Genomic DNA, 17272 nt, shown 5'->3' on the forward strand with positions numbered 1-17272 from the left:
GTAATTTATTTGTCATGTGCATAAAATTCATACATGACGTCCTTATTGGCAGTGAAATCTTTGTTCTGATACAAACATTGCTTTAAGTGATGGATAATTTCTCTACTCCAGACTGACCCTGATATGCAGCTGGAGACTTAATGAAGTCTGGAGTGGATCCTGATGTTTGCTGCTTGTCAGAGTTACTGTTTTCTGGTTCAAACAATATCCAAAGCTGAAGTCTGAAAGAGCATGATTGCGGGCCTACATTATCTGAAACAAATAAAATATTTTAAACCTGCATCAACTGCTTTTTGGCCACTTTGGGGCAGCAGAAACGTGCTATAAACAAATCATTGACATATTTTAACCTTTTGAATAAGGAGACAAACAAAGGCGTTTGTGGATGCTGAGGAAGAAGTTCATCATGGGTGGATCATGGGTGGTGTTGTCTTCACTGTTAAACAGCCACCATTGCAGATGAATCCTAGGGTCAGGGGGATCCAGATTACCCCTTCCTGGAAACAACACAGAGCTGTCCCCCTGAACAGACATGTGATTTTAAATTATATACCAAAATGCAGTGAAATACTTAAGCTAAATATGGACTAAAAACATTATCATTTCTTTTATGTGTAACTGCTTGGGCCCCTCCTTCACGTGGCTCACAGTGGTGTGGTCCACTTTACCAACCTGCCCTCACAAACACACACATTAGTGTTTGGGTATGAGTGTCTCTGGGAGTGTGTCTGTGACTGTGGCTAGCTACATTAAGTAACTACTTTGCAGAACTTTAGTTAAAACAAGAGATGTGTCTGACATTTTTACCTCTCAGTAGAACAAAACACATTTACATTCAAACCACACCACATTCTGTTCCATCCACTACCACGCGATTGAACCTTGTGCGTAAACGTAGCCACAATTTGAAGTGGTAAATGGGGCTGGTGAGATCAATGAGAGTCCAACCAAATAGTCCATTTTCCATTTTTAATATGAAAATAAAGATTATATCAGCTTTAAATGTGGAACATGTGGGCAGGGTTATCAACAGGGTAACCGCTAACTGCTGTCAACTGTAGCTCTCTTAGCTATTTAGCTACATTAGCAAAGCAGCTAGCGATTTGGACTTGGACCCCGAGTAGATAGGGAAGTGGTATTGTTTATACTGCAAGCACAAGAGCTTTGGGCAGAGATGGGAAAAGGCTCTCTGCTTCACATGCTAACTTCACTAGGTATTACTGCAGCTCATATACAACAACATCACAATGTCAAACTTGCTTTTTATTTCCATTCGATTTGAAATTCTAGCTGATTTTTGAATGTTTGACATTAAAATCTTTACATATTGCCCATTTGAATAAGCCAAAAAATTCCATTTTATGTGGATTTGCTACACTTCAATTACAATGTTGCCGATTATGTAAAACATTTTTAAAATAATTAGAAATGAAAGGTCAAAAGCATCAACACCAGGAGATCCAACTCCATCCCAGACGGTCACTGCAACAGAAGCGCCCCGTTATCATCAAAGCACTTCACATCTGGAGCAAACATGGGACATTTTCTAATGAAATTCATATTTTCCACATCCTATTGAATTTGCCTAAAATGCTTTTTATTTATTATAAATACTCATTTTAGTCATTTTCACCAAAGTTGGTGAGTCATACGGCCATTATCAACCTTTGTTTCCCACGTTGAACAACATGGACAGTCAGGAAAATGTGATATCAAATCAGAAATAAAGACCTGTGAATCGATATTCATTACACACAGTTTTATTTTCATTAAAGGGATCCAAGGCCTTCACAAAAGGGTTGACTCTTGGTAGCTATACAGTACTAACACAACACACAACAACAACAGAAACAACACAGAGGACTTATGTGAACGAGTGAAAAGACAAATAAATAAGAGCTGGAAGATGTTTCATATGAGCTTAAACTGAGATGCATCAACAAAAACAATACAGTCAGAGGAAAGTGAGCAGAGGTGAAAACTCTGCAATGTACAGTAACGGTTTTGTACAATACTCGATTTATTTCTGCAAGTAGCTGATTGTCTGTAGCGCCTTGTTTTGGTCATGCACAGTTGATAACGTTGTTGCTATTGCATGGACAGTGTTGCAAAAGAAATTCACAGATTTTCCTTTTTTTTTTATCTCCTCGACCTCCAGCTTTGATTGTCAGTCTCGCAAGCAAGTGTTTGCGTGTGCTAGTTGAAGACAGCCTCATTGATTGTCACTGGCTGATTGATATGTTTTATTAGTGATGTGCAAAAAATCTCCAGCCAATCCAAGTATGTATCACTGCTAATTGTGTCACGGACTTGCTTCTCTTCTTTCTTTTTTTTTTTTTGATTGATTTGATTTAAAGAAAATATGTATTTATATGTATATATAAAACCAAAAGAAAATTGCTTCACTTTTTGGCAAAGATCTGCGATACCTGTAACTTTGTAACATGTTCATGTTTTGCCTTGTATCAGACAATATCCGATACCAATGCTGATTTGGTGCAATCCTAATTTAAAGAGAAATTTGTGATCTTGAGTCCACACCGTGCTACATTCTTCCCTCCGATATATCCAACAATATTCCACAGTTATCTTCATCATACACAGATGTCTGTACAAAAATATGCAGTATCAGTCTTAGTGTAACGTTGCTGGCAGGGTAGGTAGGATTTCTTTTTTTTTATGGTACATTTTTAAGTTTTAGTAAAAGTGATTGCCATAAGCGAGTCTAAAATCTTCACAGTAGCCTCAGACAGCGTAAGGGAACGAGCTCGCTATCACAATATCATTGAGCTGCTCAAGTAACAAGAAACTGTGGTCACACTTCACAATACAGACATCTGCTGGCATTTCCTTAGTACCACTGAATCACTTACTGAAGCATTTCTGAATGGGGGAGTCATGATCATAACTCTTCCATTAGTTCAGCATGTTTAAGCAAAACATTTTTCCACTTTTCATATTCTTCCATACGACATTTAAAGCTATTTTTAATATTCAATAAATAAATAAATAAATAAAGTGGGAGTAAATTTCAGTTTCAAGCAGGATGTTAACACCTGTTTGTTTGTTGGTTTCTCAGCAGGATAACACAAAAACCACTGAAGAGATTTCCATGAAACTTGGATGGAGGATGGGTCTCGGCCCAGAATAGACCCCCTTTAATTTTGGTGCGAATTCGGGTATTGACATGGATACAAGATTTTTTTTCTCACTTCCTACGATGCTGCAAGATGCCAACATCCTTGATGTCTCAGGTAATAATTCATGGATCTGTATGAAAGAAAATGAGGCATATTTTGATTGCTGGTATCGACATTGATGCAGATCTAAATAAAACTCTGGATCCAGCGGATTGAAATATGTTTTCTTTTATAGCGGATATGGCTTGATTAAATTATAGTGGGGCCTTAATGAGGGTATGCTTTCTGCTACGTGCCATTCTGTTTTTTGGGGCGCGTTTTGTTTTTGGATCGTCATCTTTAACTAAAGGCGATGACGTTCAACACAATAATACTAAATAATCATACTATCAGGTCACTTGCTGCACCAAAAGACAGTCTAACCTAAACCCTGAATTGATCTTGATCCTAATTCTGATTCTATTTCAATCCTACACTCACCTCAAATTGATCTCATTTATAAACAACCTGTACTAAGCAAATACCAGTCTGAACACAGTACTGTCAAGTGCAACCAAAGCTGCTCTTGGCTGAATTTGTAAACATTTAATGCATTTCGGGATGCAACTCATCCAGGCCCCCTTTATAGCTCAGTCCTGTGCTTCTTTAAAACCCGTGTGTCCCCCATTTTCCTAGACACTTTTTTGTTACATGCCCCTATTTTCCCCCTCCATCTTTTCTGTTGCCGGTCGGCAGCGATTGTCTGTTGTTCACTGTAATCTTGCCCAGTACTGACCCAGGTTGTGACTCATGCCCTGCTGATCAGTTCCTGGAACCTGGACCGGCACTGAAACACCAGGCGATATGAGCCCTGAGTGGAAGAGAGGGGGAGGAAAAACAGAGAGCTTCTTTGAGCGTGCATTTCAGCGAGCAGTTGGTGATCACAGACACGAAGCGAGTAAGAACACTCACCGGTGTTGGAGTTGGCTGAGGACGGAGTCTGCAGATGTGGTGAGGAGTACGCCGATGAGTCAAAGCTGCGCGGGGCAGAGGGTGATGGAGGCAACATGCAGGAGTAGGAGGAGGCCGACTGGGGAGGAATAGACTGAGAGAGGAGGAGTGAGGGAGAGGAGAGATTTGAGTAAGATTCACACTGAAACAACATAAATGACTTTATTGTAGAAGAAACGCCTTTTTCAGTATGAATGGTCCATGAACCGCACCATGTGGCATAAAAGGCAGCATGGTCTCAGTTTAACCACATGGTGGTGCCAATGTGGTGTTGTATGGTAGAAATGACGCGCAGCAGTTTTGAATTTTTCCTTTTTTACAGACCCCTGAAAAATTACCAATAGGTGTCCAGATACAGAATAGAGAGTTACTTTAATGTGACACAAGAGCAAAACTGAATAGTCTGAAATGTAAGTGAAACACAATTTAACGCATAATATTTCTGCATAATACATAATATCTATCTATCTATCTATCTATCTATCTATCTATCTATCTATCTATCTATCTATCTATATATATATATATATATATAGAGATATATATATATATATATATATATATAGATATAGATATATATATATAAACAAAATTACTTAAATGCCCCATGATGATGATGATGATGATGATGCCCCATGATGATGATTATGATTATTATTATTATTGTCATTATTATCATTATTATTATTGTCATTATTATCATTATTATTATTATTGTCATTATTATCATTATTATTATATTGTATTTTAGCGTAACTATTTATATTTCAGTATTCAGAGACAATAGTTTATCTGTGTTATTATAAGAAAGCTAACATTATGTGTGTTTTAAAAATTAATAAATATATAAATGTCGAAATATAGTTTCAGACTGGGTATTATTTTACTTTTTTTTTTTTTTTTCAAAATGTATGTTAAACATTATGTAGACTCTGTGGTTGCTTTCTCTTCTGTCTGGGCCCCCTTGTGCCAACAAGGCCCTCGGCATGCGCCTACAATGCAAACAAACAAACATACTGTTAACCTGTTTTTACTGTTTTATTTTTTGTAAGGTAAAACTGCTCTTTTAATATGTACTAGTACTTGGGATCACAGAGCCATTATGCATTTTATCAATACATCACAATAGGTAAAGATTCAGTTTTGGTACTGAGGTTGAGATACAACTGGTCTGATGTATTTGGACTGAAGTTTGTGCATGACATTTCATTGAAGAATAAGAGAGTTTTGTACAGTTCTTAACACTTATGTTTAACAAGAATTTTAAGTAATGTGTCTTTTGATGCTGCTGTTGAGGCTGGGACAATCATTTTGTAAAAGCTCTGTGGACTTTAAGCAGAGTGTGTTTGTCCCTAAGTGCCCACAGGAAAAATATCTAGTCTAGTTCCCCGAGCTTTTATAAAGTAAAACAGTTTTACAACTGCTGCTTCCCTTTAAAAAAATCTCCACCCTCTAGTTTCAAAATTAATTTTAATTCTGGTGATGCTCAAAGAAAATGGCCTGCTGACAGTGTTTTGTTTGATAAACTTTGACATGTTGAACGTGGTTAGACGCCACAAAAACAAATGTGCATCTCCAGTTACTTGCACTGAGTGCTCCGCTGACACTCTCATGATTCAAACAGTGAGCTGTTATATATATTATAATCAAGTTTCATGCACATAAAATACTTTGATGTGCGTGTAAAATATGATATCATTAAGAAGTTAAATCTAATCAGAATCAAGATTTGAGTCATTGTTTACAACAATTACAAAAAAATCTAACTAAAAATATGTATAATTTAAAATTTTCCACATCTTAATTTTTGCTGCATTTTTTATCTCTAATTTTAATTTACTAATACTGTTGTCATTAATAAATAGTAACGACTGAAAATGTTGTCATAATTGTTCATTCTAAATTGACCTGAACAAAAGCAATATTAATAGCTTCAGTTTAGTTTTTACTAATCATGATGAATATGATTTATGATGATTAATTTAATCGTCATAAGAAGCAGTAGTCATAGCAGTAGTATTAATATCTGCAGTAGTATCTTTACTACTTTCTTTACTTTACTTTACTTTCATTATCGCGTGTTTTATACCCTTGATGCTGAGTTAAGGAGTTAATAAACAGGTTCTACTCTGAGATGGTGACCTGCTTTGGTTAAGTTTGGAAGGTGCTGATGAATGATGAATGATGAATGATAGATGATGATGATGATGATGATGATGATGATGTCCAACCTGAACTCCAGATGAGAAAACTGACAGGGAGCTGTAGCTGGGCAGGGACGACTCAGCCTGACTCAACATGGACCCTGAAGAGAGACACACAGAGCGAGATGGTGAGCACACACACACACACACACACACACACACACACACACACACACACACACACACGCACACACACACATCGCTGTGGAGATGTTGTAATATAGATGCGCTCTAATGGAGAAACTCTAATGGTTTGGCTGCCTACGAAATGTCAAGCAGAGGGGAGCGCTGACGTTTATAATTACGAACTAGTTATATGTTTCTGTCACCAAATATATAAATCATACAGAGCTTCAAGTATCACTTGTGCTGTTTGAGCGAGCCAATCCGCACGTTATTAACGAATGTTAAAGGGGGGGAGACATCCAAACTGGAAATATTCATATTTACAATATTAATAAGATAAAAATACAAACTCAGAAATATATATTTTTTTGCCATAACTGAGTAAACAAGATGACCTCAGAGGAAAATAAGGTTTTCCAGAAACACTGTTTGAAGCTGGAACTGGCAGGGTCCGCCACATATAAAAGCAGTAAGCAGTACGAAATTGTGTTGTCCTGTAAGGTTTGTAAGTTTGTTTATTCAGTCGTCGAATCAAAGAGAGTTTGTTTAGTCAGCTTATAAATCAATCAGTTAAAACACCTTTAAACATTGCTGTTTAAAGGTTTGTCCTTCAGTGTGGTGTTTACCTGAACTGCTGCCGTGCTGCTGATGATAGACGGACGTATTGAAGGAAGTGGTCAGAGGGGCTTGGCTCTGCGAACAGGAAGTCCCGCCCCCTGACCTCCTTTGATTACGCAGCTTCTCCTCCCTCCTCCACTTGGCTCTTCGGTTTGAGAACCACACCTGTCAATCAAAGGGGTCTTTTCATCGTGTCGATGTGTATTACAAGACAGACAGACATGTCGTTACGGGTTGAGCATCTGGGTTATATGAATTAAATGGGTTCAAGTACCTGTATCCTGGCCTCTGGTAGATCAATCTTGTTTGCCAATCTCTCCCTCGCAAAGACGTCTGGGTAATGTGTCCTTTCAAACTCTGTGGAAGACATTAACTAATGTCAAACACGCGGTGTGAGTCTTAATCGAGGATGACAGGACGACTGGAGAGCAGCTCGGCTGATAACCCTCGCCGCGCGATGTTAACATGTTTTGCACTTGCATCTGTCTTTTCATGAAAAAAGGGGGGGAAAAAAATCAAGCCTCATGAAGATTCAAATGAAAACAGGTCATAACCACCTTTAATTACCCGATCATTTCAACAGATATTAACCTGCGTATCGGGTGCTTAAGATCAGCGTCGCTAATTATCTTGCCAGGGGATATACAAATCCAGAAAGCTGGGATGTATTCTTACAACCATATTTAAAATATTTATCTGTTGCACTTTGTATAAATTATTGATCATTATGGAACATGCAGAAAGTTCAAATGAAAGGATTCAAGTTGAGACGCTGCCTGAGTGCTCAGGCTGACTAAAACTGAAGAAGAAAAATCCTCGTAGGTTTTTTTTTTTTAATTTTGTGGTCATTTTTTCTCTAAATTCTTACTGATCAGTCGAAGCATTTGGCACACTTTATAATAACCATTTATAAAAAATGGTGAATTTATGGTTAATTAAACTTTAGTTGGGTCATTTAATTGTTAACAAATAACAAAATGCTTTTGTCAGCCGCTTATTAAGCAACTGATGTTTATAAATTGTTAATGAATACTGTGTAGTTAATCTATAGTAGTAGTAGTTTATATAATAAAATGTTAATGATTCACAGAGCGGTTTCAGAGCAATAACCATTAACTAACGTTTAATTAACTGTAGATTTAGTATTGGTATTTTAAAGTGTTACCTCAATGAACAGTATAGATATTTGGTGTCCTGACTCACAGCACATAACAGACGGAGAGTAACTTGAAGTAACTTAATTCCAGCCGTTGTTTAAACAGCAGTGTCTGTGTTTGTGTCACTGACACATTCTGCATCAGAGTATCATCTCTCATTGTGGCAGTTAATTTATAGTTGACAAACTGCTGACATTTTTGTTGTTGACAAGTCGAAACGAGAATATGCCTCACCCTCTAACTGACAGTCTGAGTCATCCTAATGAACTCTGAAGTTTCAGGTCTCGTAATGGAGACGTCTTTGTAGATGTTACTGCCTGCGCTTATGTCAGTTTGGCAAGTGTCAAGAGGGAACGCGAAGCAAATAAATCAGTTAAACTTTTCTTAAAGACAGACTTGAAAGGCCGCAGGATGAGTCATTAGGGGTTGGTGTTTTTTTTTTTGTTTTTTTTTTTTTTGCTAATGAAAATATTATATACCATACATCACCAACTAGAGTTCACACTGGTGACACTGTTTAATAAATCCATATTGCAGAAAGACAACAATGCTGGCTCTCCGAATTAAGTCTGTCTCACAAATTGTTATAATTGGCTTGGTTATAATTGGCGTCTGTGTCAACACATGATTGTTATTGTGCCTTGGCCGCGCACTGAGGTCAGTGTACCTCATTAATGTCATTTGCACAGAGTGACCACACTGATACATTTCCACTCGGCTGCACAGTGGACATTGCGTCCTTATTTAGCTCAAGGGCCCGCTGCAGCCATATCCAGTCAAGGGTGGCTTTCTGATCCCTCTCAGCGGATATCAGGGCTACAAGGGCCACATCTCGCTGCATAATACAGCCACAGTAATGATGCATTATCGAGACTGCTGCCAGAGGCTTTTTGGAGCAGATGAGGAATATTTGCAGAGTTAAAGATTCTGGATGATTTGCATCTGGAAGTGTTCAGGGGTGCCACTGTTTGGCATCCTGTCTTTAAATCAAAAGTCAGGCACAAAATCAGCCTGATTTTTTTTGTGTGCATGTTTGTGATTTCTAATATTTCAGTCCTCTGTATAAAGGTGTTGGCAGGGGAAAAAAACAGCAGGATAAGCTGCGTCATGACACACTCTGGTCTGGCTCAAGGAGGGCGGCGATTGGCTGAAAAGCAGAGTGCTGTGCGTGCTTGCAATGGCCTGACCTTTCTCCAGAGCCTCGATCTGCTCCTGCGTGAAGCTGGTCCTGTTTCTCTGCAGCTTCCTCTTGAGCTGCAGCCTCAGCTGAGACTCCTCGCCCTCGTCCCTCTCCACGGGGACTCCTCCCCCTCGGCCCGTCCCTCCTCCCCCTGCCTCTCCCCCCATGCTGCCCTCGGTGTCCAGCAGACAGCCCTCAGACACTGGAATGGAGGAAGGTGACAAAAGAGATGTGGAAGTGTCAAGAGAATTTCTAGCATTTTCATTATAATGTGAGATTCATGCTTTGAGCTTACAGGAAGTTGGCGAGACAGCTAGGAGGGCCACATTTCACTGACATGTGTTGAGAAGTTCCCCCTCACCTGTGCTGTGTTGCGTCTGAACGCCGGTGGGGTCATGGTACCAGTTATTAGGCCCGCTCCAGTTTGAGCCGCTCTGCAGGTTCAGCATGGTTAACTTCTCATACATACTACGAGTGTCCGAACCACCATGAAGAGAAAAATAAAAACAGTCCTGTCCTGTGCGTGTCCGCCCCTGTTTACCGTCACCTTTGGCTCCTCTCTCTCCCTCCCTCAATCCTCCAATCCTTCCTCCTCCTGAGGGGTGGGAGGAGGGGGTGGGGGGTAGTAGAAGAGAAGAAGAAGAAGAAGAAGAAGGAGGGGTTCATATCGCATGAGTTCACACATGGTCGGCATTGTGGTGAATTAGCCTCATGATGACAGACAGAAATGGAGTTAGTTACATGCCTGCTGTCGTAACGTGTGTGTGTTATACATTGGTATGCTAGTATACCATGGGGAGCTAAGGTACATTAGAACCCACTCTGAAAGCTATGACATTTATTATGCTACTTGCTTTTAGCCCTATCTCTGCTGATGAGCCCGAGCATGCAAGCGCACACACGCATGCATAAAAAAGGCAAACTGGCATCGCACAAAATCTGTCATTAAACATTCGAACGAAACCCGTATTTAACGTTACGACCATAAACATCATTATCTGGATGTGATCAAGTTAAAGATGAATTCATGCTGTTATCGTCTCCATCTATCTGATCTAACTCTCCTGTTTTTATGGGAAATTTCCTTTTTGGAGAGTCAGAAAGGAAGTCAAAGGTACGTCAATACTCGGGTAAATATCGCAAACTACCGCAGCAGCACGATGTCAAAGGTCAAACTTCTTTCATTTGGACAAAGCAGCCCCGGGACGACAATTCATTCACACGATCTTCTTTTAAATTAAAGAAATTATCAACTTGTCGTCGACCCCAAAGCCACGACCAAAGTCCATTTTTAAAGCTCTCATCACACACACGCGAAAACACAGCAGAGACTAGATTTTTAGCAAACTTACCAAGTGTCCAGGTAAAATGATGCGGGGGTCCTGTGCGTTACTTTCCTCCTCTGTGGACCTTTATTCCCCTGTTCCCCCTGCGTCCCTTGTTCTCCAGCTTTGTTGATAACACTATGTGTGTGTGTATGTGTGTGTGTAAAGGAGAGAGTAGGAGAGAGATGGAGAGAGTTAGACAGGGTGAGAGAGAGTGAAAGAGGGAGAGGGGGGGCTCTGGAGAGAAATGCGTCTGCGGGCACTCTTGTCCTCCAAGCGATGGAGAGAGAGAGAGAGAGAGAGAGAGGGAGAGAGAGAGAGAGAGGGAGAGGGAGAGAGAGAGAGAGAGAGGGAGCCACCGAGGGGTGACAAAGTGAGTCAACATCAGTGTCAAGTTTGAACTTAATGCCAGCGAGAGGAGGAGGGGAGGCCGAGAGAGTAGAGCATAAAGCACAGATAATGGAGAGATAGTAGATGATAAATAGATGATGGAATTCAATTTTAACCATAAATTGCACATAAATATTGAGCATGATTGGGAGTCAAGCGTATCAGTTTTTTTTTAAATTTTTTTTTTTTACACAAACCAGACAACTGACATCAGCAGATCAAACTCAGTGAAAACATGTTACAACACGGCATTCTTTACAACTATTACCGACTGAATGAAAACAAAATCACTGCTTAAAAAGTCAACTAGAAAACACCTTTGAAAAATCATATATTTAGTGTACAACATGACGTATGTCTCATGTTTGAGGTGTGTGAAGCTATGATATCAAATGTACAGTTTCTAATGTATTTGTGTGGACTGTAGTGTCTAATGTATGTTTTTTTTTCCATGAAAGCATGTTATGTGTTTAGGGTATCCTAACAAATAAACAATGCCATTTTTAATTGACCCTCGTCTGAAAGATTACAAGCTGTGTTTTAAAACTTTGACAAAGCTTTTAATTGTCTGTGTGTACCTGTTATTGTTTTTTTTAATTTCTCACCTGACTGGCCATCTAGAATTAGGAGTATCATATTTGGGTGATATAAAATTTGCCTAAAAACATGCAACATTAGGCTTAGTAACACATTATTAAATAGATTTCTCTGTCTGCTTGAGCCACTATTAATGTATGATGTCACACACAAAAAGACACATCATTGCTGCATAATTGTGAGTAGTAATATCAGACACAGAGAGATATAATGATAAGTATTCTTGTTAAAAAAGATTAGTTTCCAGTCTGTATCATTAACCCTTAAAACATATTAAAACTTCTCAATAATTATATATTTGTCAGTTAATTATGTCAGTTGTTAGTAATGTCAGTTGCTAACTCATCAGTTATCAAAATTCAATGTTCTGATGTGATGCTAATGGCGAAATAAACAATATTAAACACTATCCAATCCCCAGATATTTGTAGGATAAAGACAAGTAATAACACACAAATCCAGGTGACTTTTAACTAATTCAGCAACATCGAAAACCAACACATTTTTATCTCTACCCTCTACGGACCTGTGTGACTTCAGACTAAATCCAGTAACTCTACATGTCAGCTGGATCCTATTTATCCTACTAGCCTACTCACCTCAACTGCATCCTTTTTCAAACTCAGTATCAACTCATTGGCTGCTATTGTATGTCTTGATTTGAACTGATTTTATTATTATTACAGATCTTTTGTTGTTGATGGTATTTTTATATCACGGCGACACCGCTTATTGTGTAGTTAGTTGACCTCAAGTGCCATGAAGGCACCTTTGAAATAAAATGTATTGTTATATAAATACCCTTAATAATAATAATAATAATAATAATGATAACAATAATGATAATCATCATTGTTATTATTGTTGTTGTTGTTGTTGTTATCATAACATGATAATATACACATAAAATAAGCAGAACCCTTGTTATGGATGTTGTCAGTTAATCTGCTGCCTTACAGAAGTGTTTGTTTCTCTTTTCGCTGTGGTCTTAAAAAATGTCTTCTTTGGTGATCAAACCCAAAGAGAGCGAGTTGAATTCATGATAACTCAAGGACACACGTGGCACAGTCTGATGGTCCAGTTTTGTATGTTTGATCGAAAACATTGTTAAAACAATGAATCACTAGCTGCAGATTATTATTCTGTCAACTAATTGATTATTCAACACATGATATAACTGATATTATGCACATATGGATAAAGTTATTTACACCTTGCACTAGTTTTTAAGGCCTTCACTGCTGCTATAGGAGGGCTAGAGCTGACACATGCACTGAGTTTGTGTAACAGGGCACCTGTGCATTGTTCCCTGTCTGCAGAGGTATTGTTCTCCTGCTTATATCACAATGGCCTCACAGCTATGGGACAATAAACAAAGGCATTGCCTGACCCCAGAGCAGGTTAAGGGAGGTCCATACTGAAACCCTCGGTGATAGACACACAAGGTCTGATGTGAGTTGTAAGTAATGACGCAGGTATGACGGTATGTATGGTCGAGTCAAAGAGTGAGAGCAGAGTAGACCCGGGGTTTAAATATATCTCTTTGCAGCGGAAGGGAGAGAAAGAGGAGAGAGATGGAAGATGGAAGCAGGGAGGCAGAGGGGGAGAGAAAGAGAGAGTGAAGAGGAAGTATGTGACTTTGGGGTGGGTGTAGGGGCTTGGGGATGGGGAGGGTGCCAGCTTGTTTTATTTCCGGTTGACAAGACTTTGCGCTCCCTTTCTCTCTGTCGCTCCCTCTCTCTTTCATACTATGCTATTCTTTCTCCGCTGCCCCCATTGCTCTGGCTCCCCCCCCCCCCTTTCTCTGTTACTTTCCTCCGAGACGTGCCTCGGAGAAAGGAAAGGACTTGACAAGTTCAAAGGTAAGAAGGAGTAAGAATAACGGTGGAAGAAAAAAGCATTCAGATTCTTTAGTTAAGTAAAAGTGCCAATATCACACAATAGAAATACTCATTGCAAGTAAAATTCATAATTTATATAAGGTAAATGCGCAGACATATGATTAGCAAAGTGTACTTCAAGCATCAAAATTATCGCTCATTATCCAGAATGATTGCATATCTAATTATTGCTGATTCATAAGCATTAAGCATTTCAATATGTAAAGCTGGCCGCGCTGGAGCTCATTTAAGCTGCTCTGTCAAGTCCAATAATCCGTAATAATACAAAATCACAATATGGTTGGTCTTAAATCGTAAAATATGGAATTTTCCTTTAAAATTTGTTCTAGTAGAAGTTAAAAGTTGCAACAAAAAAAAAGAGGAAATACTCGTGTAGAAGTATCTTAAAATTGTACTTCTACTTGAGCAAAAGCACTTCAATGAGGAGAAAGAGAGAAAGACAGCTAAAAAGTTTGTGCACAATGTAGTTTTGGGGAGGAAATTTTAATCAGAAGAGAAAGATCTGCATCGACTGATATTTTAAAGGCCTGCATTTTTTTTTTTTTTTAAACCTCTTCTTTTGTAACTGAATAAACAAACTGACCTTAAAAGGACAACACAGTTTCATACTGTTTCACTTTTTTTACATGTGGCAGACCCTGCCACCTTTCCAGCTTCAAACAGTGTTCTGGGGACCTTTATATTCCCCCGAGAACAGCTTGTTTATTCATTGGAATGGAAAAAAACAAATATTTCTATGCTTGCATCCCTTTAATATTATAAATATCTATATTGTGCTTGAATTGTATTTGAATTTCTTTACCAAAACTACACAGTGCCCCTTTAAACTAGACCTGAATGCATGTTATTAACAAACCCCACATACAAACCCTTCCAATCCCACTCCACCCCCCTCGTTTTCTGGCTTTTGTTTTTCCTTTATTTAGAACTGGTTGCATCTTATTGTGTTCCAGTTGTTGGAATGTGGCTTAACCTATGTGATCCCTATGTGCTGAGTGCAATAATGTGCGTGTGAGAGAGTTTGTGTGTGTGTAAGAGAGAGAGAGAGAGAGAGCGAGAGAGAGACGGCCGCGTGCTTCACTGCAAAGATTCATGTAGCTCCAGGACATGCATTTTTTTTTTAGTGCATCTTGTTAGTTCATTCCTGTCACCTCTCTCTCTCTTTCTCTCTCTCTCGCTCGCCATCCCTCGCTTTTTCAGCGCTGAAGGGGGGATGGGGAAGGGGTGGTGTACTGGGCCGGGAGGGGAGGGGGAGTGGGGGGTGGCGGCGGTGGAGGCAGTCGCCATGGTTACGATGCCACGACAAATATTCATCAAGTCGTTAAAATAAAAACAAACGGGAGTGCATTATAATTGCTCTTACTGACTGGATCCTGTAATGCGTTCATATATTATGAGTGAGGGGAGCAGAGTTGGAAGGGGCCCGAGCACACAAAAGACGCCGTCGGTGGTTTAAAAAAAAAAAAAAAGTGATTATCAGTTGACCTGTGGGCAAACACATGTGCGACACACGTGTCTCGACTCTTCATGTGCAACTTTGTTTTCACATTACCTGTTTATGGAATTCCCGACGAGGACTTTTCGTGAGTCTCTCCTCTCTTTTCTCTTTGTCCCTCCATCTCTCGCTCTTCCTCTACTGTTGTGTAGCCCCAGGCGATACTGTGATGTGTCCTCCCTCTGTCCCTCCCTCCCTCTCCCTCTCTCTCTGTCCCTGTCACCTTCAATTGCTCTGTGAAACTAGACACACTGCCTGGGGCAGGGCGGCAGGGAGGGTGGGAGGGTGGGATGGAGGGAGGGAGGGAGGGAAAGAGAGGAAAAGAGAGAAGGAAAAAAGAGAGACAGCTTTATAGACAGACAGAAGGAATAAACATTTGGTGTCATGCAAAAAAAAATATATACACATAGGATAACAGCAGCCCAGAAGTGTGGCACACTCAACCAATCGAATGAGTTCACAATATGTTCACACTTCAGCCAAAAATCTAAACAGGTTTTTACAATTTACATATCATCACAAACATACACTCATGTACTGAATTTACGACAGCGTTTGACCTTTCACCTGGTTGAATCGTACATGTCTTCCACCCAGGATTTATCTTGTGTGCACTCCAGTTGCATCCCAGCTCCTTCACCTCAAACAATTACCTGGTTATCACACACGGAGTGAAGAGAGTTAACATTCAGTCCAATCGTAAGTTTACAAGCAAGTTTTAAAGAATGGAGTTTAATATCTTGAATTCATTTAGGGACAAACTAAAACAGAAGAAAAATACATTTCGATAGCTACAAAAACTGCATGGTTTTGTTAGGTATAATGCTGTTTACATTGGTGGTGGTTTTGTGCCATAAATTGCTCATGAATAATGAGTGCAATTGGCAGTTGAGTGTGTGAATGAACTGAATGTCACATGAAAAGACGCTATCTTTTTTTTTCAAATTCCTAAATCATTGTGTTGATGTACAAAACCTTGATGATAGCACTGACATGTCCACACTTATCTGCAAATGTCAAATGTTTTTTGATTATCTAGTCAAGATAAATGTTAGTATGGCTCATTACCAAATTGTTTAATTGATAATTGTCTGTGCAATTGAAATGGTCATGTAAACATAAATATAAACACACCAAGGCTCCGATGCAACATACAGTATAGCTACAATAGGTAAAATATCAGCAACACTTGGGCTAATTGCAGGTTATCACTTACCAATATCTAGACTACTGAAGATTAAGATGTAATTTTTTGTAGAAACAAGGAAAAATAAACTTGAACAGAATCGTGATAGATGTTATTTCATAGTAAATAAAGGTGGAAATCTTTGAAGATACGATTTGTCCCACTTCCAAATTCCTTTAATTCCGCTGGCTCAGGTGGATGAGGAGGGCGGGACGAGATTTCTGATTGGCTGTAGTTGGAGCCGACAGGTAGCCAGTTTTTTGTGATAAATGGCATTCTCACAGGTAGTGTGATAAGCCCTGTTCTGTTTGATAAATTATATTTCTGGGAATGTTGGTGGAGATTTTGTGTCATCACTTTATGTGGATGATAGGGCTGTATGGAAAAGAGGGACAAACTTCAGACGATTAAATGCATTCAGGAAAATATACAAAAGGCTGAAAGATGGTCATATGATAAGCCTATACTGTGCACCTTGAATTATATGGGCATACTATGGAAAGGATAAGTTGGTTCAAATATTTAGGATTGTGGTTTGATTAGAAATGTATACAGAGGAAATAAACAGTTAAACAGTCTGAGGCAAAGTGCAGTGAGATCAGTATCTGGTTATGAGTGGGGAGCAGATAAGCAATGACTGTTGGATATTAATAGAGCTTTGATATGGTCCATGTATGGATTAAGGATGCGCTGTATGTGGAGCAGCAACAAAGAGCATCTTGGAAAAAGTAGACAGAGTTCAGAGCTCAGTATTCAAATAAGACTCAGTATTTTTGGAGCTTAAAACAGCTCCTATGGACGCACCACTGGTGGAAGCTAATGAACTACCATTATATCTAAGATGCAAAAAGTTGTTTTGTTGGCTTGTTGGGTTAAGTTAAAGGGATCCAGGGAGGAGCAACCTGCAACTAAGGCGATAAGGGATTGTTTGGAGTACTCAAAACAGCGAAAAAGGTAAGGGAT

General features: G+C 39.2%; 1 protein-coding gene across 1 annotated transcript; it reads right to left on the reverse strand.

Annotated features, from left to right (window-relative positions):
* Positions 1–1744: 1744 nt before the first annotated feature.
* On the reverse strand, positions 1745–9882 carry pax10 (paired box 10). Its single transcript, XM_037082185.1, has 7 exons — positions 9777–9882; positions 9423–9617; positions 7353–7435; positions 7087–7243; positions 6362–6435; positions 4092–4224; positions 1745–3990 (listed from the first exon to the last, which is right to left on the reverse strand). Exons 1-7 carry the CDS (start codon positions 9880–9882, stop codon positions 3890–3892), a joined length of 849 nt encoding a protein of 282 aa, XP_036938080.1. The 3' UTR covers positions 1745–3889.
* Positions 9883–17272: the final 7390 nt, after the last annotated feature.

Source organism: Acanthopagrus latus, chromosome 20 (genome assembly GCF_904848185.1).
Source record: "Acanthopagrus latus isolate v.2019 chromosome 20, fAcaLat1.1, whole genome shotgun sequence".
Lineage (NCBI taxonomy): Eukaryota > Metazoa > Chordata > Actinopteri > Spariformes > Sparidae > Acanthopagrus > Acanthopagrus latus.

What these genes read in the sequence shown, in the direction of transcription:
- pax10 (XM_037082185.1), bottom strand. Translation starts at nt 9,882, where the DNA reads ATGTATGAGAAGTTAACCATGCTGAACCTGCAGAGCGGCTCAAACTGG. An exon ending in GATCGAGGCTCTGGAGAAAG is followed by an intron (nt 7,436 to 9,422) that starts GTCAGGCCATTG and finishes TGTCTTCCACAG; the next exon opens with AGTTTGAAAGGACACATTAC. An exon ending in TACCAGAGGCCAGGATACAG is followed by an intron (nt 7,244 to 7,352) that starts GTACTTGAACCC and finishes TTTGATTGACAG; the next exon opens with GTGTGGTTCTCAAACCGAAG.